The following is a 22,919-nucleotide window of genomic DNA, read 5'->3' as shown; positions in this document are numbered from 1 at the left end:
CTGATGAGTTGGTTGGGAGGGAACATGAGCCCATTGCCCAAACCTTTCCCTGGGGCTGGTAGCTGGAAGAAAGTAGTCAGGAGTTAGGAGAGTATTTAAAATCTGTATTTAGTGTTGGCTGGCCAATTCCCACCCCTCAGCCCACCCAACCCTCTGCAGTGGATAGGAGGTCCTCGCTGTCACTCAAGCCATCCCTGAGTGCAGCATCTCTCCAGCCCAGACGTCTGAAGAGAACACCTTCCTTCAAGGGTCTGGTGCGAAGACATAGTCAAGGGCCTGGCGCTCAGCCCCAGCCACATTAGGGTGCCAAAGATCCACAATGAAGACCACTCGAGGCCCATCTTCAGGGGAGCCTTAGGGCACATGGGGATGGAGACAGCTGACATTAAGTACTTACATGCCAGAGCACTCACCAAATACTCAAAGGCAAACATTTGTAAATAAGTGCCAGGCACTGTTCTAACCCCTTATATGTATTACTCAACATCAGAATACCCTTGGAGGTAGTACACAATTATTCCCATTTCATGCAAAGTAACTGAGGTGCAGAGGTTAAGTAACTTGATCAAGGTCACATAGCTGGTAAGTGCCAGAGGTAGGACAAGAAGTTGGGTGGTCCAGGCCCCCAGGGTCTTGTGCTGTTAACCATTTTGCTGTGTACTTACAGTAATTATTTCATCCTTGCAGTCACCTGATAAAGAAGGGGCTTGCCCCATTTCACAGGTGATTTGAGAATTGTAGGACTTGTTCAAGGTCATACAACTGGAAAATGGTGGTGCTAGGTCAGGAAGCCAGTTGGCCGTTTCTTCAGCCTCTAGTCTATGCCCCTTCACTCCAGTCCCACATCCCTCCTAGCAGAATGGGAGCCCCATTACCATTATGAGTCACTGTGTGCAGGAAGGAGTCATCCACCAGTAGACAGTGTCCCTCAGCCCAACACTGAGGCTCACCTCCGACCACCAGCTCACAGCCAGGAGGGATCTTCAGGCCTATAGAAAGAGACCCAGGCATCCAACACCCCTGCCTCCATCAAAGAGGCCCACCCTATTCAGTCAAGAAGATCTGAGGGTCTTAAATACTAGGTTCTATGGTGGTCCCTCCTAGCTTTCTGCAGGGTGACCCAAGTATAACTACAGTACCAAATGAAAGAAGTGCTAGGAGATGGGAAGTGTAGTGCAAAGCACAGTATATTCTGTTCTCAGAGAAAAGAGAAGGCTTTCTGGAGGAAGTAGCATCTCTTAGGCTTCTGACAATTTAACTCAAGAACCTACTATGTGCTAGGTCTCTCTCCCCACAAGGTATAAAAGAAATGGTTCCCTCCTGGCCCAAGGACCACCCATTGGAGTGCTGTGAGAAAACTGAGCAGTCAACTTAAATGATGGGGAATAGAAAGACATCCCAGAGGAGGTGTGGCTCTTGAAAGTGTGATTCCTAAAGGGTGAGTAGGAGTTTCCCAGGACGTGATAAGGGGGAAAGACATTCTAGGTTAAAAGGATAGCATATGAGTATGGCATCTGCCAGGGTCAGCCAGAAGGCTTCCATGATTTAGAGCATGGAGGGAGGGAAAGAGGAGAGGAAGGATCTGGACTTGATCCTGAGGCCAGTGTGAAGTAGAGGGCACATCCAACTGGTAGCACAGAAAAGGTAAAATAAAGTCATGGCATTAAATAATCAAAATTGCTTTCTTCTCTATTTTCTTTCAATCTTTAAAACATCAAAAAGAAAATCTCAGTTTGGCACTACCATAACTTTAACATCCCAGTAACACTGCTGCTCCCTTCTAAAGGAAGAGAGTATAGGCTTCAGGCTTGGAGAGACTGGAGTATTTAGCTAGAATTTTTAAAGCTTTCTTTTTTTAAGTTTAAATTTGTTTTAATGAGTATTTTCTGTTTAGGGTAAATAATACTGGTTAGCATTGTTCTAAAAAGATTCCTCTTAAGTAAAACAAAATGTGGGGTGAGTCAGTATCAAGAAACAGTACAGGTGGTAAATGACTATGGCAAAGCTCATGAAGATGGTTTGCAAATAAGTGAAGTTAAGGAAATGCAGCTGTGGGCAAGGGAGTCATGGAAGATTTCTGAGAAGAGGAGCATGATCAGAACCACAGAGGAGAAAGCTCAGGTAGCAGAGAAGGGAGTCTTGGGGGGGAATCGTGGAGGCAAGGAGGTTGGTTGTAGGCTGCATCTACTTACCCAGATGGCATCTGACCCGGGCATTTGTGGGCCCACAGCGGCCCTCAAGCTGGGCCCCAGGCAGTAGGACAGAAAAGCCAGCATTGCCGAAAGCGTTGGCACTCATAAAGCTCCGCAGCGCCCTTAAGGCCCGGTAGGTTCCCGGGCACCGGCGGCAGTTAATGGGTTGGCGCTGGCCTGCTTGGTACAGCAGAAGCTGGTAGCACCCAGGGGCCAGAGGTGGGGACCAGCCCGGAGGCAGAGGGGTAGTTCCTGAGAAGTCCCAGCTTACAGCCCCAAAGTCCCTCAAAATGGCAGGGAAGCTGCTCTCCAGGAGCTCCACATCATGCCGCTGGGCATCCCGAGGCACAAAGGGGGCTGAAGGTAAGTCTGGCAGAAAGAGCAGGCCTGGGCGCTGAATGCCCAGGACCCCTGGCCCTCTCCCAGGGCTTGGGCCACCCTGTGCTGCCCGCCTCACCCTACCCATTCCTGCCCAGGAGTAGCGCTGGGCATAGGCTCGAAGGCGACTACTCACTAGACCTTCTGTCCCAGGTCCTTCCCCAGGCTCCCTAGAGCTCCCTGGGCTTGGCCTGCCAGCCTTAGAACATCCCCCAGGCCCACTACTTACACCCACAGCTGAACTCCCACCCCCCAGGACTTGCATGTCCTGAGAACCCAGGCGGTAACAGTACCAGAGGAAAAGGGAAGTGAGGGCTCCCAGGAGCAGGGTGAGGGCTGAGGAGGCCAGGGGCAATGGCCAGGTGAGCATGATGGGCAGGGAGGCCCTGGCCAAGAGACCTGAGGCATCTTCTCTACCCCAGTTCCCATGCCCCCCCAATTCTCCACCAGCTCCCTCCATGCCTGCTCCCTGGTTACCCCCTGGGCTGTTTCCCTTCCACATTCCCACTGTTATTTTTTCTCCTCAGGAGGTCTCTCTCCACCTGGGTCTTCCTCTTTCTCGCCTCCTTCAGGTACCTCTAACCCTCCTTCCCTTTCTTTCCCTCTCCTCTCTCCCTCTTACACCCCTCCTCCTCTCTCCTTTCTCCTTCCGGCAGTTTGCTCTTTCTCCTCTGCCTCTTCTTTACCCACCCTGTCTCCCCCTCTCTTCTTTTCTCCCCCCTTCACCCCTTCACTGTAGCTTTCCCGGCTGCAGTTCCTACCCTACCTGGACCCGAAGCCCCAGGAACCCGCAACCAGTCCTCCTTCGCAAGGGCTTCTCCCTCCTTCCTCCCCCCTTTCCTTCCTGCCCTCGCTTCTCACTCGACCCGACCTGCAGGTCCACTCTCCATTTCTCTCTCGCTTCTGCCTTGGCTCCCACTCACCCTGACGTCACCCCTCCCCACAGTCCTCTCAGTTTAGCTACCCCGCCCCCACCCAGTGGTCGCCGCAACTGCGCAGTGTGGGTGGGGGGTGTCTCCGGATTTGCCTTTTCATTCCCCAACCGCGGGCCCCGGCCTCTAAGTGCCCCGCAATGCGAAAAGAAGGGGCGGGGGCTGAGGGGGCGTGGTAACGCAAGGGAAGTGGCAATCGCGAGGACTGTTAACTTGGCGGGTGCTGGCGGACAGCGGACCCTTACGCTGCGGTCTGTGGCCTGTGGGTTGGCCGGTCGATCCTCGACCAGTGGTCCTGTGACCCCCTCCTCCGTCTACACCAGAGCCAGCCCGCGGCCGGAGTCTGACAGTGAAGGCGGCTTCAGGCAATCGTCCTCGGCTCCAGGGGCCGGGCCAGCTCAGACTCGGCCGAGAAGAGCTGTCCGTTCGTTAGTGGTGCTGAAAAGAGCCCTCCAGAGGTGTTAGAGGAGGCCAGGAGACAAATAATCAAAGTTGAAGCTATCTGACAGTTGGCTGGGATCATGTTGTATGTAAGAGGAGGTCTCCCCTCCCCAGATCGCGGTCCGTCACCCCTTAGACTTCTCATAAACGTAGCAACTTGCCATTTTCCTGGAGGAGCAGAAAGCTCATTCCACATGAACTTCTGTTAAGGAGAAAGGAAAAGCCCATTAGGGATCTGAATCCGGGCAGGGGGCATATTTGGGGTGGACAGGAGCGAACCCAGCTGTGCTGATCCTCTGTACAATGGGAAAAGGAGATTCAGATTCCAGATGTGCCGTAATGGCTGGGGGAGGTGGTGTATTTTTACTGCTGGGACCAGAGTTTCCTTTGCCTCCCTAGGGGCCGCGGGAGTGAGGATTAAGATGCTAACTCATTTGGTTCCTCCTTCCTCCATCTGCACTTCCTCCTCCTCCCTCCCCCACCCTCCGCCCCCAGATAAATCCCAGGCCCCTCCCTTCGCCCGTCCCCAGGATCTGACGTGAGCTCGACACCTTTCTCAGCTTCTGCCTCCCGCAGCTCCAGTACCCAAGCTTCGACTCTCCAGGTTCCGCAACCCTTTCCCCAACTCGCCAAGCCCCCCCACCCCACTAGGGCACTGTAGGGATCCTCCCGATCTTCAACCCCACCTCAGGCCACCGTAAGCTGTTTGGCCTCTCTCCCCCATTCTCCCGGTTTGAGATCCAGCCAGCTGTGTGGACCCAAGTGTCCCAGCAAAGGGTAACCCAGGCAACCGGCCCCTTCGGCCTTCTCGGCCCCACCCCCTGCAGCCGGAGCCGCGCCCCCTCTCTCACAGACCCGAGAGCAGAGGACAGAGAAGATTGGGCAGAGAGGGGTGTTCTCCAAGCCACCCCCAGCCCATTCTGCCCCTCCATCCCAAGGGGCAGAGAAATTGTCTTCTTTGCTAACTGCTAACAGGAAAAATAAAATTAAAGGGAAAGATAAAAGGAGACGGAGGAAAAGTGACAGCTAGATTATTTAGGAGCAGGGGAGAGAAATCGGTGTGAGTCGCCATGGGGACTTTCAGGGCCCAGAACCCGCTGCCTCCCCAGCTGCTGTTCCTAATTCTGCTGAGCTGTCCCTGGATTCAGGGTAAGGACATGGGAGTGTGGGGGTGGGCACCGGGAAGGCCTCCGTTGGGTTCCTCTACCCTCTTTTTTCCGAACATCCTGGGCCTTCTGAGCTGCTGGGGGAGGGGAGGGGCAGAGCTGAAGGGGAAGGGCCAAGCCAAGGCTTTCCAGATTGTACCTGGAGCCCCTACCTCCCAGTATTGAGGAGGTGGGGAAATAAATGAGGGGCGTTTTTAGCAGCTTCTCAGGGGTTAAATATCTGAAGAAGAAGAAGAGGAGCTGGGGAAGTTAGGGGAATGTCTGCGGAGGTGGCAGCTCACAGGGTACCTGGGTGGGAGATGGAGGTGCTGGGAGAGTAGCCAGGCACTGCACACACAAATGTTCTTGGATGTGTGGACAAAGGCAGATGAACAGATACAGTGCTCAGAGACCAGATATTTGCCCCCCTACTCTGACCCCCTGCCAGGCTTCAGGGAAGGGGGCAGAGACTGCAGAGGAGAGGGAGGAAGGAAGGGAGGGAGCTTGAGAGAAAGAGAGAGAGAGAGAGAGAGAGAGAGAGAGAGAGAGAGAGAGAGAGAGAGAGAGAGAGAGAGAGAGAGAACGAACGAGAGAACCACACTGCAGAGAAAGAAACCCAGAGAGGAGCTGGGCACTGCAGAGCACTGGTTGGGAGGTGCTACCAGATCCTCCCCAGAGCCCCAGGGTTGGGCTAGAGCACCATCAAGGAGAAAATGAAGGCACCACAGTGGGACCTCTCCCACCCTGCTGGCACTGTCCAGGGTTCATAAGAGCCAAGGTGCTCACAGAAGGCCCACACAACCTGGGGGAAGTGGGGGAGAGGAAGGTGTAGGAGTGTGAGGGGCGTCTGGGGGCTCCTCCTCCAATCTTGGCTCTCAGCCCAGCCTGAGATCCTCTGAGCTCCTGCAGGCCCAGCTGACTGAGGAGAGAGGAAGAGCTCTGGAAAAAATCTTCCTGGGGAAGGAAGGGGTGGGGGGCAGTGAAAGGGCTCACACAACTTCATCTCCTAGGTCTGGCCCTGAAGGAGGAGGAGGCACTGCTGGAGCCTGGAAGTGAGACCCCCACGGTAGCCTCCAAGGCCTTGGCTGAGCTGCTCCATGGGGCCCTGCTGAGGAGGGGCCCAGAGATGGGCTACCTGCCGGGTGAGGCTTCCAGAGTGACAGGAGTGACAGAGGCAGAGGGAGGGACATTAGCTCTGGGAGTGGGGAGCCAGGCCAGTGAAATTCAGAGGAAGACAGAGAGAGATGGTTAGAGAGAGTCAAAACTGGGTGAGACAGTCAGAGAAACAGGGAAATTGAGACAGAATGATCAAGGAGACAGAGCCAGAAAGAAAGACAGATGGAACTCAGAAAACCAGAATCAGAGAAATAGCAGGAGAGAGACACCAAAAGAGAGAGAAATGCAGAGACCAGTAAATCTCAAATCATAAAATCAGAGAACGATAAGAATACTAAATGGAGATAATGAGTTTGAGAGAGAGTAAAAGAGAAAAAGGTAGCCAGGAGGAGCCAGATCTGAAAGTGGAGGCACAAAGACAGGCTCATGGACATTGGCAGAGTGGAAGGGCCTGGGTAAAGAGGTGGAGCAGGGAAGAGAAGGGGGTGGGGCAGTCTGGCTGTGGAAGCCTTGGAGAAGTGGGAAGTTTTGGTGGAGAAGGGAGAGGTGGGACACCTACACCTTGTGGGGAGGCCCTTGGGGCTCAGTAGGGAATTTCCAGTTTCCTTCAGCCCTGCTCCCTACCCAAGGCCCACCGATTTGCTTCTCCTGTGCCCTGACTTCCCTTGCACTGTCCCAGGATCTGATGCAGACCCCACACTAGCCACCCCTCCAGCCGGCCAGACTCTTGCAGCACCCTCCCTGCCGCGGGCCACTGAGCCAGGGACAGGGCCTCTGACAACAGCCGTAACCCCTAAGGAGGGTAGGGGGGCAGGCCCCACCGCGCCAGAGCTGCTGACCCCGCCCCCGGGAACTACGGTCCCACCCCTTCCCGGCCCCGCCTCCCCAGGCCCACATCTGGCGTCTGAGGGAGGAGAGGAGGAGACCACGACCACTATCATAACCACGACAACTGTCACCACCACAGTGACCAGCCCAGGTGAGGCGATTGAGAAGATGAGGGTACTGTGCAAGAGCACAAATGTGGGAAAGGAGGAGGGTATGGGCGGGAGAGAGGCTGCTGGGAACTTGTGGAGGAGTATGGGTACAGATGGGAGAGGGACTTGTGCTTTATAATGATAAAGTTTGGCATTTATAGACCCTTACTATGTACCAGCACCGTTCTGCATGTTTTCTCCATATTGCAGTTGGAGAAGGGAGTTCTGGGCACTGGTGAGAAAGGCAGCATTGGATAAGGATGGTCAGGGAGCTAGAAACAAGATAGATGAGGACTCCAGGATTGCCTGGCTGGGAGGGCAAGAACACAGGATTCTCTCAACCCCAGCTACTTGTATCTCTTTAGTTCTGTGTAATAACAACATCTCTGAGGGTGAAGGGCATGTGGAGTCTCCAGATTTAGGGAGCATGGCCAGCCACACCCTGGGACTCCTGGACTGCACGTACAGCATCCATGTCTACCCTGGCTACGGCATTGAAATCCAGGTAACTGGACTTAGCATATGACTGTGAAACTTCCAAGCCCTTTCCTCTGTATCCAGGGCTGTGCACAGGTTTGGCCTGGGAGCCAAAGAACCCATTTTCTGACTAAGGCCTGAGGATCTCAAAGACTCTTCTAGAGCTTGACAACTTGGCTGATGTCACTGTGGTGTTTGGGCTGCCATATATAGGGACAAGGAAGGCAAGGGGCAGGGGACTTAGTGGGCCAGACACCCTGACTAATTTGTACTGGTGGGTTTGGGTCTGGCTTCTTTAGGTGCAGAGGCTGAATCTGTCTCAGGAGGAGGAACTCCTGGTGCTGGCTGGTGGGGGATCCCCAAGCCTTGCCCCCCGACTCCTGGCCAACTCCTCCATGCTGGGAGAAGGACAGGTCCTTCGTAGTCCAACCAACCGGCTGCTCCTGCACTTCCAGAGCCCACGGGTCCCAAGGGGCGGTGGCTTCAGGATCCACTATCAGGGTGAGGCATCTGGGCTGCTGGTGGAAGAACAGGAGCCATGCTGGGCAGAGGGGACATCTCCAGGAAACTTCTAAACATGGGGCAATGATGGGGAGATGGACAAGTAATCAGAATGATTATGCTTCAGTGAGATCAGTACCTATTATTCCTATGATGGAGGAAACACAGGCAGAGGGAGCAAATATCAAAGGGACCTAAACTTCTCCTGAGGAATATAGGAACATGTTCTTGGAGGAGGTGATGACTAATCTGAGTCTTTTAGATGACTTAGCTAAAGGAAAGGTGGGAGGGAAAGAAAGGGGAAGGCAGATGTCTAGCTGGATGAAAAGCACACTTCGAGACCCAGCAAGTAGGAAAAAATGTGCCCCCCTTGAGGAATTGAAGTAATTCAATATGGAAGATGGAATTGTCCTAGCTGTGTGACCTGGGATGAGTTCCTTAACCTTTCTGTGCCTCATTATATCTTGTCAAAATTGGTGAACATAATACTTCATGGTACTATTAGGAAGATCAAATAAGTTAATACATACCAAGTGCTTAAAATAGTGTCTGGCACATGGTAAGAGCTCAACAATGTCAGTCATTGCTATTACAGTAAAAGCACAGAAAGTGGTGGGGGAGAAGTAGGCTAAGCGACCAGATTTGTGACCTAGAAAGATCCTGCTGACTTCTAGGGGCAAAGAAGGGGGGATGTACCCATGCTCAACTGCATCCATGAGCATCCACCCACAGACAGCCTGCACACGTGTACATCCATACCCACCTGTGTGCACAGTGACCTTCCCACAGCACCATGTTCTAGCATACATGTGTGCATGAGGCAAGGGACCCAGCCCACAGACCCATCCCAGACACTGCTGCCATCTCCAAAGTCCCTTCCTATTCTCCTTGGAAACAGAGAGGAAACTGTGTTTTGGGCCAATGTCCCCTTCACATCACCACCTCATGGCCTTGCCTGCCCCCTTGTGAGCTCTGCTGACTTCAGGTCCCTTCTGACCTTACCCAGGTTACACACAGCCTGTGTTTCTTCCTCACACCCTCCCCAGCTGTACTTGAGGCCTCTGCTCAGGACCTGCCTCAGAGACTCATGAATGCAAGGTGGAGGCACCCAGTACCAGGCCGATTTGTGGAGAGACCAGTGAGCTGGAGGACATATAGTTGGTGGTCAGGGCCTGGTTGTTGGGGAGGAAGGGTATGCCTGGGGGACCCAGGGCTGAGAGCTGGACTTCAGATATTACACAATGGCTCCCCACTGGCTCCTTTTGGCAGCCACTTCCCTAGGGCATTGAAAATAGGCCTCTTCAGGCTAAGTGGAGCATTGGAGGAGGCAGAGCTCTCGTATAACTTGGCCTTAATTGCCTGCCTCAGTCTTCCCTGTTTTGTGGCTTCTCCATGCACCTTTGGGACTCAGGCCCCATTTAAGCCCTTCCCAATCTGTACTAGCTGGGGCTTCTGATCCAGAGTGGCCTCATTAGCTTCACCCGAAGGCTGAAAGCTCCATCAGCCCTCACCCCAAGCCCAGCAAACATTCCCACTTACAGAAAACCTTTTCACCAACTGCTGTTTCATTTGCTCCTCACAGCAACCCTGGGGGTGGCCACTGTCAACTCCACCTCTGAGAGGACAAAAAGGACTCAAAGGTCATATAGATTGCTCAGCCACCTTCAAATTCACTGCAGAGTCAGAAGTCAGATCCCTGAGTCCCTAACTCCTAGTCATTCATTAATTGAGACTGAGGGGTGGGTGATTACATTTTCTGCACGTGATTGCCTGTCTCTCTGTGCCAGGTTCTTTGCTTGTGTCATTTCTTTAACTCTAAGGCAATCTGCAATGATAGGAATTATTATTGCAGTTTACAGGTGAGAGGCCCTAGGGGTGAAGTCACCTGCTCAAGGTCATACAGCTAATAAGTCATGGAGCTAGAACTGGAACTCAGGTCTGCCTTTCTCCAAATCCAGTGCTCCTTACAATGTTCTGCACTGCCTTTTGGCTGCATCAATTGATCAACTAGGCTAGCTTTTGGGAGACAAAATAAATAAGGCTTGGTTCAGTCTCATAATAACAATAGCGATTAATGTGATGATAAAATTATGCATGCAGATTGTGTATAGGCAAGAAAGCAACTAACTCTGTTGGAAAGAGAAGGCATTGGAAGATTTCCTGGAAGAGGTACTTAAGTTACTCCTTGAAAGATGAGAAAGGTAGAAAACAGTGCCTTGCAGGTAGTGGGAATGCTGTGGAAAAATATGGACATGGGACCGTAAGGAGTCACAAAACTGTTGGGTAGGATATCTAGCTCACAGGTGTTGAGAACTGAAGCTGCACGTGCCAGGTGAACTCAGCTGAGGAAAGGTTCAAATGTCAATCTAAAGCATTGGGTCTTGGTTCCATTTGTGATGGAGAGCCACCACAGAATCTAACATTTATTCAAGTCACTGTGTTCTAGAAGGTTGTTTTTGTGTTTATCTCAATAACTGTGGACTCCTGACAGGCAAGGCCTGTGTCTTTTTCATCTCTCTGTCCCTAGGACCCAGCCAAGGAAATGCTTGTAATATTTTGAAATAAGGAAAGACCAGGCCTCTTGCACTATTCAGTCCTGAATCACTCAGGCCTGGAGTCAGAAAAAGCAAAGGCCCAGGCAAGCTGGTACCTCCCAAGCCCTCTGCTAACTAGAGCCTACCTCTCCTACAAGACCCAGCTTTGGTGCACTTCTTCCAGAAAGCCCTTCTTGATGAGCCTTGCCTGGTCTGAAACAGATACACAGAACTCTGTCAGGATCAAATTCAGAATGTATCATTTATTGCCAAGTCACTTTCTATTTATTTGTTTTATCCCACATGATTCCACAATTTCAGGAGGTTTCCCAAAACAATGCAAGCAAACTTAAATAGGATAAGAAAAAAACTGCCACCAGATAATGCTTGTTAAAGATGAAAAAATAGAATGTGGATGGACAAGCCATTGCTGCTAGGGACAAGCCTCAATCTGGTTCCAAGCTTCCTAGCAGCCAGTTCAAAAAGAGAGATTATGCAATTCTCACTATAAGAAAGGAGAACACAAACCAGTTCCTTAAGGAAAGCAAAGCTCTCCCTAGCACTTCACTTTCACCAGGGGATTCATCTGATGCAGGGGGAAGGCACTGAGTATTAAGATCTTTAATAACAAAACAGTCAAAGTTCCTAAAAGAGTTTCATGTGGCTCCTCTGAACGAAAGCTGAGGATGTCATACTACCGGACACCTCAGTGGAAGGAAGTCTGTGTATGGAGGGAAGAAAATACTATGAGGTACTTAATAACTTGGAGCCTCAATTTTCACATCTGGAAAATGGATCACAGTCTTTCTCTGACTACCTCAAAGTACTGTGTGAACTCACTTTTGAAGCTGAACAAGCTCTGCAAATACTATTTGATATTTAGAGCTGGATGGGGTTCAGAATGGCTAATTGATTTGCCTGAGTTAACACAGTAAATGAGTACTAGAGTCCAGAATTTCTTTCTTTGAGTCTCAGATATCTCATCTATAAAATAGATGGGAGCCACAGTGGATAGATTACAGACTAGGAAAGATAAGGGATATTGAAATTACCTCTTCATGAGACAATGCCCATGTGAAAATTCCAGTATAGAGCCAGTTTCCAGGCCCACAAGGGAGCCTGGAAAGAGGGGAGAAAGTTTTGGGGGACTGGTAAGAGAGGATGGCATGGGAAATGAGTCCTCTTCCTGCTCTGCCTGATCCAGCCTACCTTCTGAGCTGTGGCTTCCCTCCCCGGCCAGCCCATGGGGATGTGAGTGTGACAGACCTGCACCCTGGGGGCACTGCCACCTTCCACTGTGATTCGGGCTACCAGCTGCAGGGTGAGGAGACCCTCATCTGCTTCAATGGCACCCGGCCAGCCTGGAGTGGTGAACCCCCTAGCTGTATAGGTGAGTCTCCTGCCACAATAAGTGGAGGTGTTTGTCCTGGGTGTGGGGGGGGGTCCTCTCTTGGGGACCTCCATCTTTGGAGAACATCCATCTTGAAGGGGTTTCTACGCTGAAAAATCCCTATCCTGGCATCTTCATTTGGAGCTCCTTACACTGAGTGTCCCTCTCCTGGGAGAACATCTGTGCTTGTGGGGGTCTCCATGTGGGGCTGCCCCACCTGGAGGGTTTCCATTTTGGGAGCTGCCATTCTGGACATCCCTTCTTTCAGAGATTCCTCACCCTAGAGGGAGCCATTCTTGGGGTCTGTATCTGGAGGATCTCATCTCCTCGAGAGTCTTCATCGTGGGGATCCCATCTTGAAGATTTTCCATCTGAGGGCTTCAATTTTGGGAATCCCCATAACTAACTATGCCAGATGTCCATATCTTGGGAGTCTCCATTTTGGTAGCATCTCTATCCTGAGAAGTGTCCATTCTGGGGTTCCTCTCTTCTTAAGCTGGTTCCCTACCTGGGTGGTAGCCTGGAAAAGGTCTTGTCTTCTGGGGTGAGCTTATACAGCAGAGGTCATCCCAAGACCAGGTCCCAGCAAAGGTTGGATGCAACAGCTCTGGAGATGGGAGAACAAGTCACCTTACCCTGCCTCCCCCTTTGCCCACAGCATCCTGTGGTGGCACCATCCACAATGCTACCCTGGGCCGCATCGTGTCGCCTGAGCCCGGGGGAGCTGCAGGACCCAACCTCACCTGCCGTTGGGTCATTGAAGCAGCTGAGGGATGCCGGCTGCATCTGCACTTTGAGAGGGTCTCACTGGATGAGGACAATGATAGGTAAGGGTCTGTCTGAGCCTTAAGTCAGAGGTACCCACCTCGGGGAAATAGAGGGGCTGCAGTCAGGGGTCAGACAGACCTGAGGTGAATCCCAGCTGGGATCTGTGCCAAACACAAGTTAGTCTTTTCCCTTTCTTAGGCAGTATAACTGTTCAACTTAGACGAATCACTTAACATCTTTGTGCCTCAGTTTCCTTATCTGTACAATGCAGTTAAGTGTACCTCCCTCTTAGGGTTCTGTGAGAATGAATGTACTGGGATATGTAAGGTGTATAGACTGGTGCCCAGCACACAGTGAACACAATGCACGTGTCTGTCATCATCATCCTCAGTGTCATCCTTTATTGAACAAGCTGGTGGTGTACCAGCTCTGCCACTGGTTGCTATGCAATGTTGGGCAGGTTACTTAATCTTTCTGTGCCTCAATTTCCTCATCTATAAAATGAGGGATAATAATAGTGTCTGACTCAGGGATCTTGTGAGAATTAAATGAGACAAAATGTGTAAAGGCTTAGGGGAGTACATGGCATAGAGTTAATGTTTGAAAATAATATCTATGAAAATAAGTTCAGAGAGCAGACAAAAGGTGAGGTGGCTTCTGGGGGAAAACTAAGCTCCTGGATACCTTTCTGCCCATCCCAGACTGATGGTGCGCTCAGGGGGCAGTCCCCTATCCCCAGTGATCTATGACTCAGACATGGATGATGTACCAGAGCGAGGTCTCATCAGCGATGCCCAGTCCCTCTACGTGGAGCTGCTTTCAGAGACACCTGCCAATCCCCTGTTGCTAAGCCTCCGATTTGAAGGTAACTACCCTCCCCCCAGCCCTAGGCCTCAACTCCCACACCTTCTCCTCTTCCTGATGCCCAGGCATGGTCACAAGCATATACTCCATCCCTGCTCATCTTTGTATTTGGATCCCTGAAACTCCACTTGCCTCCCCACCCCAAAGCTAGAAGGATCCCTTCATATGGACCCCTTCTAGTTACTTGAATTAGCCTTTTCTGTTATGTTTTATGTATGGCTAGATTCAGGTGCACAGCCAAGAGACCAGTTGCCTTAATCTCTTAGTTCCTTCCTCTGTGTTAGCTTCGTTCTCAGTCAGGTTCTCAGGTTGTGGTGAACACAGGGGTGACATACCACTAACTTAGTAACTCCATCAGAAACAGAGAAGGTATACCACTTTCCTAAGAGCTTCAGCAAAAATGTCAGGAAAAGCTCTCATTGCCCTGGCTTAGGTCATGTGCCTATGCCTAAGCCAATCACTGTAGCGGGTGGTAATATGATTGGCAGATCCATCATGTGGTTATCCCTAGTTGACCCAACTGAACCTCCTGGACTGTAAGTGAGAGGGACATGTAGCCTAAAATTAAAATAGGAGTGCTGTTACCAGAAGGGAGACTGGATGCTGGACAGGTAGAAACAAGATCAGTGATCACAGGAGAAGAGGCATTTAAGCTAGGCCTTACAGGATTGAGAGAATTTTAAAAGGAGATTGAGAATGAGCATCTCAGGTGAAAGGAAGCAGTGGTAAAAGAGGAAAAAGCCTGATATGTTTGGGAAACAAAGAATATCTGTGTGGCTGGAGCAGAGGATTTGTGTGAATAGTAGCAGGAGAGAGACAAAGTGATGCTCAGAGATGAGAGGAGTTAGTTTCTGGTATGAATCAAGAGAGAAATGGAATTGGCATGGGGCCCTGATGGATGCATAGTATTTGGACATAATACCTTATTGGGTTAAACAATAGTGAACTAGAACAGTGTATCTGAAAAATAAATTGCATTTTAGATTCTGAGAGTGCAAAAGAAATTCCTAGGTTTGTGGCCTGCCTCCATAGTTGTGGGCTGCTGCTACTCCATAAGCATCAGATTCCTCTTTTGTAACTGAGGTACCTAAGTCTTATCTTATAGATGGTTTTGCAGCTAAGATATGATCAGGTGGGCAAAAACTAAGATGCTTTACAAATGTACATTTTTTCTGACTTAGTCCAAAGTCAAAACTAAGTAATTTTTTCATTGTCTTCCCTTTTGGATTCTTGCCACAGCATGGATGATCAGAATCCAGCTGTTATTTTTGAGGAGAGAACACACCTACCCATGCCAGTTCTTCAAGGCACCTTGTTCCCCCGATTCATGTGCAGTTTCCAAAGCCAAGTGTCTCTGGCTAGGAATCAAGTGATCTGGGTTTGAGACCTGGTTCTGCCACTGCTCTACTGTGTGACACTGGACAAGTGGCTTTTTGTGTGTGGGCCTCAGTTTCCACATCTGTAGAAAGGTGGCTAGGATTTGACTGGCCCTAGGGGTTTCCCTCCAGAGGCCAGGGAAGTGACATAAATGTTTGAATGAGGAGTGTTAGAGCTTTTAGGGGAAACTGGAGGGTGAAAGCTAAGCCCAAGGGTATTCCATTTTAAACTGCCTCTGAGTGGCCAAATGTCTGAATTCAGCTCAAGTCCCCCAGTTTAAGACCTGTCCTAATGCTTAGTTTCTGTGACTGACTCCTTTCTAGCCTTTGAGGAAGATCGCTGCTTTGCCCCTTTCCTGGCACATGGCAATGTCACCACCACAGACCCTGAGTACCGCCCAGGGGCACTGGCTACCTTCTCATGCCTCCCAGGATATGCCCTAGAGCCCCCCGGTCCCCCAAATGCCATTGAATGTGTGGATCCCACAGAACCCCACTGGAACGACACAGAGCCAGCCTGCAAGGGTGAGTCCTCCACATCCCCAGGAAATCCTTCAGTCTACAGATTACCCCAAGCTGGGGCCCTAGGAAGGCCATTGAGGGAGGACATCTGCATATCCAAACCTAATAAACCTGGGCCTTGGGTAAATCCCGGTCTCATTCAGAGACTGTTTTCTTAGCCAAACAATTGGTGGGCTTGTTACAGAATTCAGGGGTCACAACCCAAATGTCCAAGAACTAGAACTGGAGTGAGGCTAAGTCATGGATTGGGTGGTGATGCACAGGCTGGAGAGTGGGCAGGATTTGTGAAGAGCAGGGCTGAGGATTGGGCACAAGAGGACTAGGCCAGGCAATTCACAGGAGGGTAGCAGATAATAGGAACCCTGAGAGGCAGGGTGGTGCTCATGATTGGGAAGGGTGAGGACTATGGTGACATGGAGACTGCATGCCCACCTGGGGCCTGAATCTGACACCTCTTCTACCCTAGCCATGTGTGGAGGGGAGCTGTCAGAGCCAGCTGGTGTGGTCCTCTCTCCCGACTGGCCCCAGAGCTACAGTCCCGGCCAGGATTGCCTGTGGGGCCTGCATGTCCAGGAAGAGAAGCGCATCTTGCTCCAGGTTGAGATGTACGTTTGGGTGCTCCAGAGGGAGTGAGGGGTGTGAACTCTGAACGTGTGATATGACAGTGCACCAGCCTGTGTTCTTTTTTTTTTTGAGCATTAAGAGTTTATTTTGGAAAACAAGAATATAGAGAAAGTAGTACATGCCTGAGAGTGGGGCATGGACAGACCCAAAGAGAGGCTTTCACATCTACACGAGATTCAGTGAATATATGGTCCGATGATAGAGGCAACTAAGAGTTCAAGATGGGGACGTGGCTGTCAGGTAGATGGAGGTACAAATCACTTATTGGCCAGGTGACCTGGGATAAGTAAATGGAGTAATGCAGCCTTCCTCAGCGACTGTAAAAGGGGCTCTGGCCTGGTGTCTCTCACTCTGGCAGTCTCTGAGGCCTCCCCTGGAGGGATTTCCAGGGACTCGGGCCCGAGCGGTTATACCTTCACCGGCCCACAAGATGGATGTGGGTGGGGCTGGGGAGAATCCAGTGAACAGATTTGGTATAAGGTGGTCGTGTGACTGCACACAATCAGAAGCAGGCGTGGCCCAAAAGCACACACTGAGGCCCGGTGGTGAGCATGTTCTGTGATTGGTCAGATTTGGAGTGAGCTATCCCTTGGTGATGGAGACTTTGGAACGTGGGAGGAGTTAGTAATAAACAGCGTTGGGCTGGGAAGCAGGAATGGGCGGAGCCACAGGACTAGTGGAACCTGGAGACGCCCATCATTGGTCAAAACTGAAGAGGGCCAGATCTGGGATTGAGTACTGTGGGGGGAATCTGACACTCCTTCTACCCTAGCCATGTGTGGAGGGGATCTATCAGAGCCGGCTGATGAACTGAACTAAGGATTAGGCAGAACCGGATGGGCGGGGCAGATGTAGCCCAGCCCCCACATGTGGTCCCACTCCCTGCAGCTTGAATGTACGCGAAGGAGACATGCTGACACTGTTTGACGGGGATGGACCCAGCGCCCGAGTCCTGGCCCAGCTGCGGGGACCTCAACCGCGCCGCCGCCTTCTCTCCTCTGGGCCCGACCTCACGCTTCAATTCCAGGCACCGCCTGGGTCCCCCAACCCGGGCCTGGGCCAGGGTTTCGTGTTGCACTTCAAAGGTACGGAATTCCGTCTAGGGGTCCGGCAGGCGAGGAGCGAGGTCCCGGAGCTGGAAGGGCACCCTGAGTTACGGGACAGCCTCCAAACTCACTGTATTCTCCCCTGCAGAGGTCCCGAGAAACGACACGTGCCCAGAGCTGCCACCTCCGGAGTGGGGTTGGAGGACGGCTTCCCACGGAGACTTAATCCGAGGCACGGTGCTTACTTACCAGTGCGAGCCGGGATACGAGCTGCTCGGCTCCGACATTCTCACTTGCCAGTGGGACCTGTCCTGGAGCGCTGCGCCTCCCGCCTGCCAAAAAAGTGAGCCGGGGCCCCGCCATGGCTGCCCACGGCCCAGCCCCTGCCCTCTGGGTTTCGCCTCTGCTTGAGCGCCACCCGTCCTCTCTGCTCCCCGCCTCCGTCTCTCCTTGTCCAGGACTCTGTACAGCCTTTGAGTTTCATCCCTTCCCTTTGGACCTTCCTCAGGCCCCGCCTCTGCCCTTTGGGTCCCATGCCCCTGCTCTTCGGTGCCCCCCAACCATCCCGTCTGGGCCCCACTCACATCCTCTCCGGGCTGCCTCCTTTTCTCTTGCACTGTTCTGGACTCTGACCGTTTCCTCTGGGTCCTACCTCGTCTTTTCGTAGTCCCACCCCTTCCCGGCTCCGCCCCCTCAGCTCGGCTCCGCTCTCCCTGTTCTAGGCCCTGCTTCAGTCTCTCAGTAAGTCCTCAGCACCTGACGTAACTGGAAATCACTTTACCAGAACCTCGGCTTGTCAGGGAACTTGGTTTATTTAAATGCAACCATTTAATCCCCACCCTGGGTTGGGGTTATGCGGAGGGGTTGGGGTCTCTCCATATCCTGCCAGAGCTCATAGTCGGGAGGACCACAGATACTTAACACGGGATGGTACAGAGTGGTAATGGTTGGATGACTTTGGGCAAGGTACTTAACATCTTTGAGCCTCGACTTCCTCATTGGTGAAGGAGGACTAGGAGGTTATGAGGAGCAAATGAAAAGCTTTTTCAGTGCCTGGTGCGTGTAAACAGTTAAGTAACAGCTGCTATTAGCACAGAGAAGTGCTGTGGTGGTGGGCAGGAGTAAATGTCTCAGGGATAGGGCAGGAGATTTACAGAGGTGGTGAAATTTAAAGGAGGTGGGAGTATATCTTTTAGAAGAGCAGAAAGGGGTGGCATCTTGTCATTTTCTCCAAATTTCAGGAAGCCTGCTACAAGGATATAGGATTGTAGATCTTCCACCTGGCCGCTGGGGCAATGGTGGGACCAATGGGGATATGTTTCAGGAAGCCAGATTTGGGCTGGACACGGAATTCTTTCTAGTTGACACAGCTCCTCATCCCTGGAAGGATTGCCAGAAAGTCTAGTCTGGAAGCCAGGCAGGACTGAGGCAGGGACAGGAAGGGATGGAGGCAGAGCCCAGAGAGGATAGGGACTGGCCAAGCTGCTGGGGGCTCAGGAAGGAACCTTACCTGGGCAGCACATTAAGCCTGATGCTGAGCTGACACCCGAGTCCCTTTCTCAGCCCAGGGCTCCAGGGCTGTGACCCTGTGTGGTTCCAGCTCTGCTACTCTGCTACTCCCTGGGTGAGTGACCATAGGCCAGTCATTTGACTGCTCTGGGCCCCAAGGGAGATAGATGACAGTGATGTTGACCTCTGAGGATCAGCAGGGCATATGATAGTGTGTTTGTTAAACATCTAGCAGGATGCCTTACACAGGCCTATATACAATACATAGCTAAGACTGTCACTCTTCCACAAGGTTATAAACTCAAACACCTGCAGGAACCAGGCAGGCAATGGAAGTGAACAGAAGAGGAGGAATGATGGGAGCAGGAGGGCTGAGCCCCTCGAAGGACGGCAGCTTCCTTTCCACCTATGATCTGCTATGCTAGGCTGACACTGCTAGGATTTAGCTGGTATGGTCTGGTAACAGTGGTTAAATATTTTAAATTTCCCTCTAGGATGAGGGTCTGTGTTGCCCCAGTCACTCTGTTTTCCAGGAGAAGCCTGAAATACAAAATGCACGGAACTTTTTTTCCAACTCCTGCTCTCTTCATTCCCAGGAAATAGTGGATGGTGGGGTGTTGCTCAGAGGATATGGCCCATGGCTCAGTCCTCTCCCATCCCTAAACTTCTAGATCTTTTAAGGCCCTTGTAAGCTCCCTCTGACCTTGCCCTCCTGCCAACAGTCATGACTTGTGCTGATCCTGGTGAAATCACCAACGGGCACCGAACCACCTCAGATGCTGGTTTCCCTGTTGGCTCCCATGTCCAGTACCGCTGTCTGCCAGGGTACAGCCTGGAAGGAGCGGCTGTGCTCACCTGTTACAGCCGGGACACAGGCACTCCCAAATGGAGTGACCGGGTCCCCAAATGTGCCTGTGAGTATGGGGACACCCTGGGAAGGGTGGCTGGCTGGCCTGCTCAGCAGTGCAACTGGCACGTGACTGACTAACATGTTCCCTACAGTGAAGTATGAGCCATGCCTGAACCCTGGGGTCCCAGAGAATGGCTATCAGACATTGTACAAGCATCACTACCAGGCGGGCGAGTCTCTGCGCTTCTTCTGCTATGAGGGCTTTGAGCTTATCGGCGAGGTCACCATCACCTGTGTGCCTGGCCACCCCTCACAGTGGACCAGCCAGCCCCCACTCTGCAAAGGTGCCTGGGCAGACAGGGCAGGAGGGGACACAGCAGTTGTTTGGGGAGTGACAGGGCTGAGAAAGTCAGGTAGCAAATGTGAAGCCAGTGGTCACCCTGCTGAGTTCCCCATTCATTTCCTGTGGGCTCTTATCCTCAAGGGTACATCCAGAAGTACTGGGAGTTCAAGGTCATGGAATTATCCTAAGGGAGGTAACAGAGGGAGCTTTGGTTTGGAAGTCCTTTGTCCTCTGGATAGGTCCCAATTTCCCTATTTTTGACAAATTCTATAGACCTGGTTGGTTTAGACTGCCCAGGAACCCTAAACTTTTAGGGGTCTGGAGGAGGAGGAAGGCCCTGCCCTGACTAGTCCTCCCTGACCCCCATCAAGGGAAGGACAAATAGGTTGAGCACAGGGCAGAGAGAACCAGGCTGTCCAGCCAGCCCCACTGGGCTCCCGGCCCTCCACCCAGCTTCCTTCCCTCCCTGGCTCAGACCCCGTCCCCTCCTCCTCCTCTCCCTGCAGTGGCCTATGAGGAGCTCCTGGACAACCGAAAACTGGAAGGTCAGTGAGGGCACAGGTGGAGATCCCGACCTGGCTGAGTTGGGAGGGCAACGCAGAGGCCTGGGGCAGGAGGCCAGGCCCTGGAGGGGTGAGGCCCAGGGTTCAGGGTCCAGGGCAGAAGGCTGGGAGAGAGCCCAGAGCTGGGCCCAGTCCCACCTCATTGGCCTCTCCTCCTCCCCTCAGTGACCCAGACAACAGACCCGTCACGGCAGCTGGAAGGAGGGCACCTCGCCTTGGCCATCCTGCTGCCCCTTGGCTTGGTCATTGTCCTTGGCTGTGGCGTTTACATATACTACACTAAGTAAGTACCCAACTCAGGGAGCTGAGGGCCAGGGCAGACATCCTGCCTGCCTGGCACAGGAGCCTGGGTGATGGGGGGGGCAGGGGCTCACCTCTCGATAAGGCCCTCTATCTCCTCCCTTTCCCAGGCTGCAGGGAAAATCCCTCTTCGGCTTCTCGGGCTCCCATTCCTACAGCCCCATCACGGTGGAGTCAGACTTCAGCAATCCACTGTATGAAGCTGGGGTGAGCCCTTCTCCTACCCTTGAAGAGCCACATTCTCAGCCACCCCATGAACAAAACAAGTCAGGTGTGAACAAAAGGGAGTGGTAAGGACTGTGACTAACAGGAGAACTTGTGCCCCATCTAGTCCACAGTGAAAAGTTAGGTGCAATTGCCAGGTCTTTCAGTTGTTCAAGACAATCCAGAGATTCAAACTTTTATGTGATTTTAAGATACTACAGAATGAACCAAACACATCCATTGGCCAGATTCAGTCCCATTCTCACCCTGTGGTCCCCACATTTCCTGATCAATGTTACTTTAAAAACCTAGGGTCTTCCCTCTTCCTTGTGGTTCCTCTTCCCATTTGCTGCCTCCTCCACCCCCATCCCACTCCAGCAACTGATCCCATTTCTCTGTCTCTAGGATACACGGGAGTATGAAGTTTCCATCTGAACCCCAAGACTTAAGCTGCAGGACCCAGAACCTGTCCCAAGCTCCTTCTCTTCTCATTCTGGGCAGGGAGGGGTTCAGGACCTGGTCTCTGGTTCTTTTCCTCCCTGCTGTGTAAATAGTCTCCTGGTCCTACAGGGGGGCTTTGATGGGCCCTGGGGACCCTAGAGTAAATAAACCAGCATCCTGCCACCCAAAGCTCCTCTTCTCAGTTGCCAAACCAGGGGCCTGCCCACCCCCTACCAGCTTTTGGATCCTCCTGGGAGAGGAACTCAGCCCACCTGCAACTCCTGGAGCTGCTGCAGCCCAGGACACCTCACAAAGATTGCCCGAGGGCTCTACAGTTCCTTTGGCCTTGGACGGTCAGGAGGGATGAAGGGGAGAGATGGGACAAGGCCCCTACCCACCTCCTGCTATCTCCCCAACCTACAACCCTCTACCTTTGCTTCTGGATTTTGTTTTTGAGCAATAAACAGAAAATCACCATTTGTAACTGGCTGGTGGAGTGTGGGAAGGTGGATCACAGAGCATAACAGATGGAGACGGTAGCCTCTCCAAAGAGAGGGCTGGGGAAAGGGGAACAGTGTGGAAAATGGTGGAACTCCACGACTGGGCACAGGGCGATGTCAAGTAGGCTGGCCTGGGGTCAAAAAGCTTGGTTTTTGGCTCAGCCTCTGTGGAGGACTGGCTGGGAGGACAAGCCCCCTCTGGGCCTCAGCTGTCTCTGCGTAAGAACTTGATGTTTCTAGGTCCTCTCGCCAGAAGATAACTAACAGTAACCACCTCTCCCCACTTACTGTTTGGGGGAAGGCAAATGGCTCTCTGTTTCATGAATGGTTTACCTAAAATTCAACCCCTTTTTGAGAATTTTTGTATCCATCTAGTGTTCCACTCTTTTTCTTTCAAGCATACCTGTTGTACCTATCAACCAAGTACTGGTCAGATCTGCAGCATTTCACTAACAGTGAACTTGTTTTGTATCCTGTAGGCCTCCTTTTTTACTTTATCTATTTTAAAACATTGTAAGGAATGTATAGCCTGTTTGTCTAAAGTCTTTCTCCAAACAAATTGGATTTTACTTAATTAAAATTTTAAATACAATGAAACACTTTTAAGACAGATGATACAAAAATACTCAATAGAAGGTTGAATTTTAGGAGAAGTGTGGCAAACTGATCTTTATAGTAGCCTAAGGTTTGGGGGCATTTATTCTGTGTCAGGATTGTGCTAAGCACTTTGCATCATTGCTCACAAGGATCCTGTGAAACAGACAGTTTATTCCCATTTTTCAGTTAAGGAAACTGAGGCTCAGATGTGAACTGGTTTTCTCAGGAGGCTCCACTAAGTGCCAGATTGGGATTTAAATGCAAATTCACAAAGCCTACCTCACTGTCTTCTGGCTAGTAATGGGTGTGACATATTCCTGTAGGCATGA

The 22,919-nt window shown here is 51.7% G+C and overlaps 2 protein-coding genes across 21 annotated transcripts; one reads left to right on the top strand and one right to left on the bottom strand.

Moving 5' to 3' along the window:
* Nucleotides 1–107: 107 nt before the first annotated feature.
* Nucleotides 108–19,504, bottom strand: ASPHD1 (aspartate beta-hydroxylase domain containing 1). Of its 4 annotated transcripts, XR_012122235.1 has the most exons (6): nt 17,868–19,504; nt 17,533–17,615; nt 4,105–4,145; nt 3,748–3,940; nt 876–989; nt 332–353 (listed from the first exon to the last, which is right to left on the bottom strand). XR_012122235.1 is itself a non-coding variant. In XM_017680485.3 (3 exons), the coding sequence occupies exons 1-3, from the start codon at nt 3,070–3,072 to the stop codon at nt 244–246; spliced, it is 1,104 nt and encodes a 367-aa protein (XP_017535974.3). In that variant the 5' UTR covers nt 3,073–3,312; the 3' UTR covers nt 108–243. The 4 variants fall into 4 exon arrangements, 1 of the variants encoding a protein (XP_017535974.3); XM_017680485.3 differs by lacking the exons at nt 3,748–3,940; nt 4,105–4,145; nt 17,533–17,615; nt 17,868–19,504 and adding an exon at nt 2,193–3,312 and having other exon boundaries at nt 108–353; XR_001856298.3 differs by lacking the exons at nt 332–353; nt 876–989; nt 3,748–3,940; nt 4,105–4,145 and adding an exon at nt 17,149–17,372 and having other exon boundaries at nt 17,868–17,993.
* Nucleotides 4,473–21,972, top strand: SEZ6L2 (seizure related 6 homolog like 2). Of its 17 annotated transcripts, none has more exons than XR_005059857.2 (18): nt 4,474–5,092; nt 6,099–6,230; nt 6,884–7,183; nt 7,547–7,686; nt 7,958–8,159; nt 11,898–12,083; nt 12,742–12,910; nt 13,553–13,716; nt 15,416–15,616; nt 16,080–16,218; nt 17,126–17,322; nt 17,432–17,626; nt 19,515–19,706; nt 19,795–19,986; nt 20,492–20,530; nt 20,714–20,831; nt 20,934–21,138; nt 21,458–21,593. XR_005059857.2 is itself a non-coding variant. In XM_017680471.3 (18 exons), exons 1-18 carry the CDS (start codon nt 5,014–5,016, stop codon nt 21,600–21,602), a joined length of 2,970 nt encoding a protein of 989 aa, XP_017535960.3. In that variant the 5' UTR covers nt 4,474–5,013; the 3' UTR covers nt 21,603–21,972. The 17 variants fall into 17 exon arrangements, 13 of the variants coding, with proteins under 13 accessions (XP_017535961.3, XP_017535960.3, XP_017535969.3 ...); XR_001856295.3 differs by having other exon boundaries at nt 20,934–21,119; nt 21,458–21,592; XM_017680471.3 differs by having other exon boundaries at nt 20,959–21,138; nt 21,458–21,972.
* Nucleotides 21,973–22,919: the final 947 nt, after the last annotated feature.

The sequence above is a fragment of the Manis javanica genome, chromosome 10 (genome assembly GCF_040802235.1).
Source record: "Manis javanica isolate MJ-LG chromosome 10, MJ_LKY, whole genome shotgun sequence".
In the NCBI taxonomy this organism is placed as follows: Eukaryota; Metazoa; Chordata; class Mammalia; order Pholidota; family Manidae; genus Manis; species Manis javanica.
The sequence above is the reverse complement of the archived record's forward strand: the minus strand, read 5'-3'. Positions and strand labels throughout refer to the sequence as shown.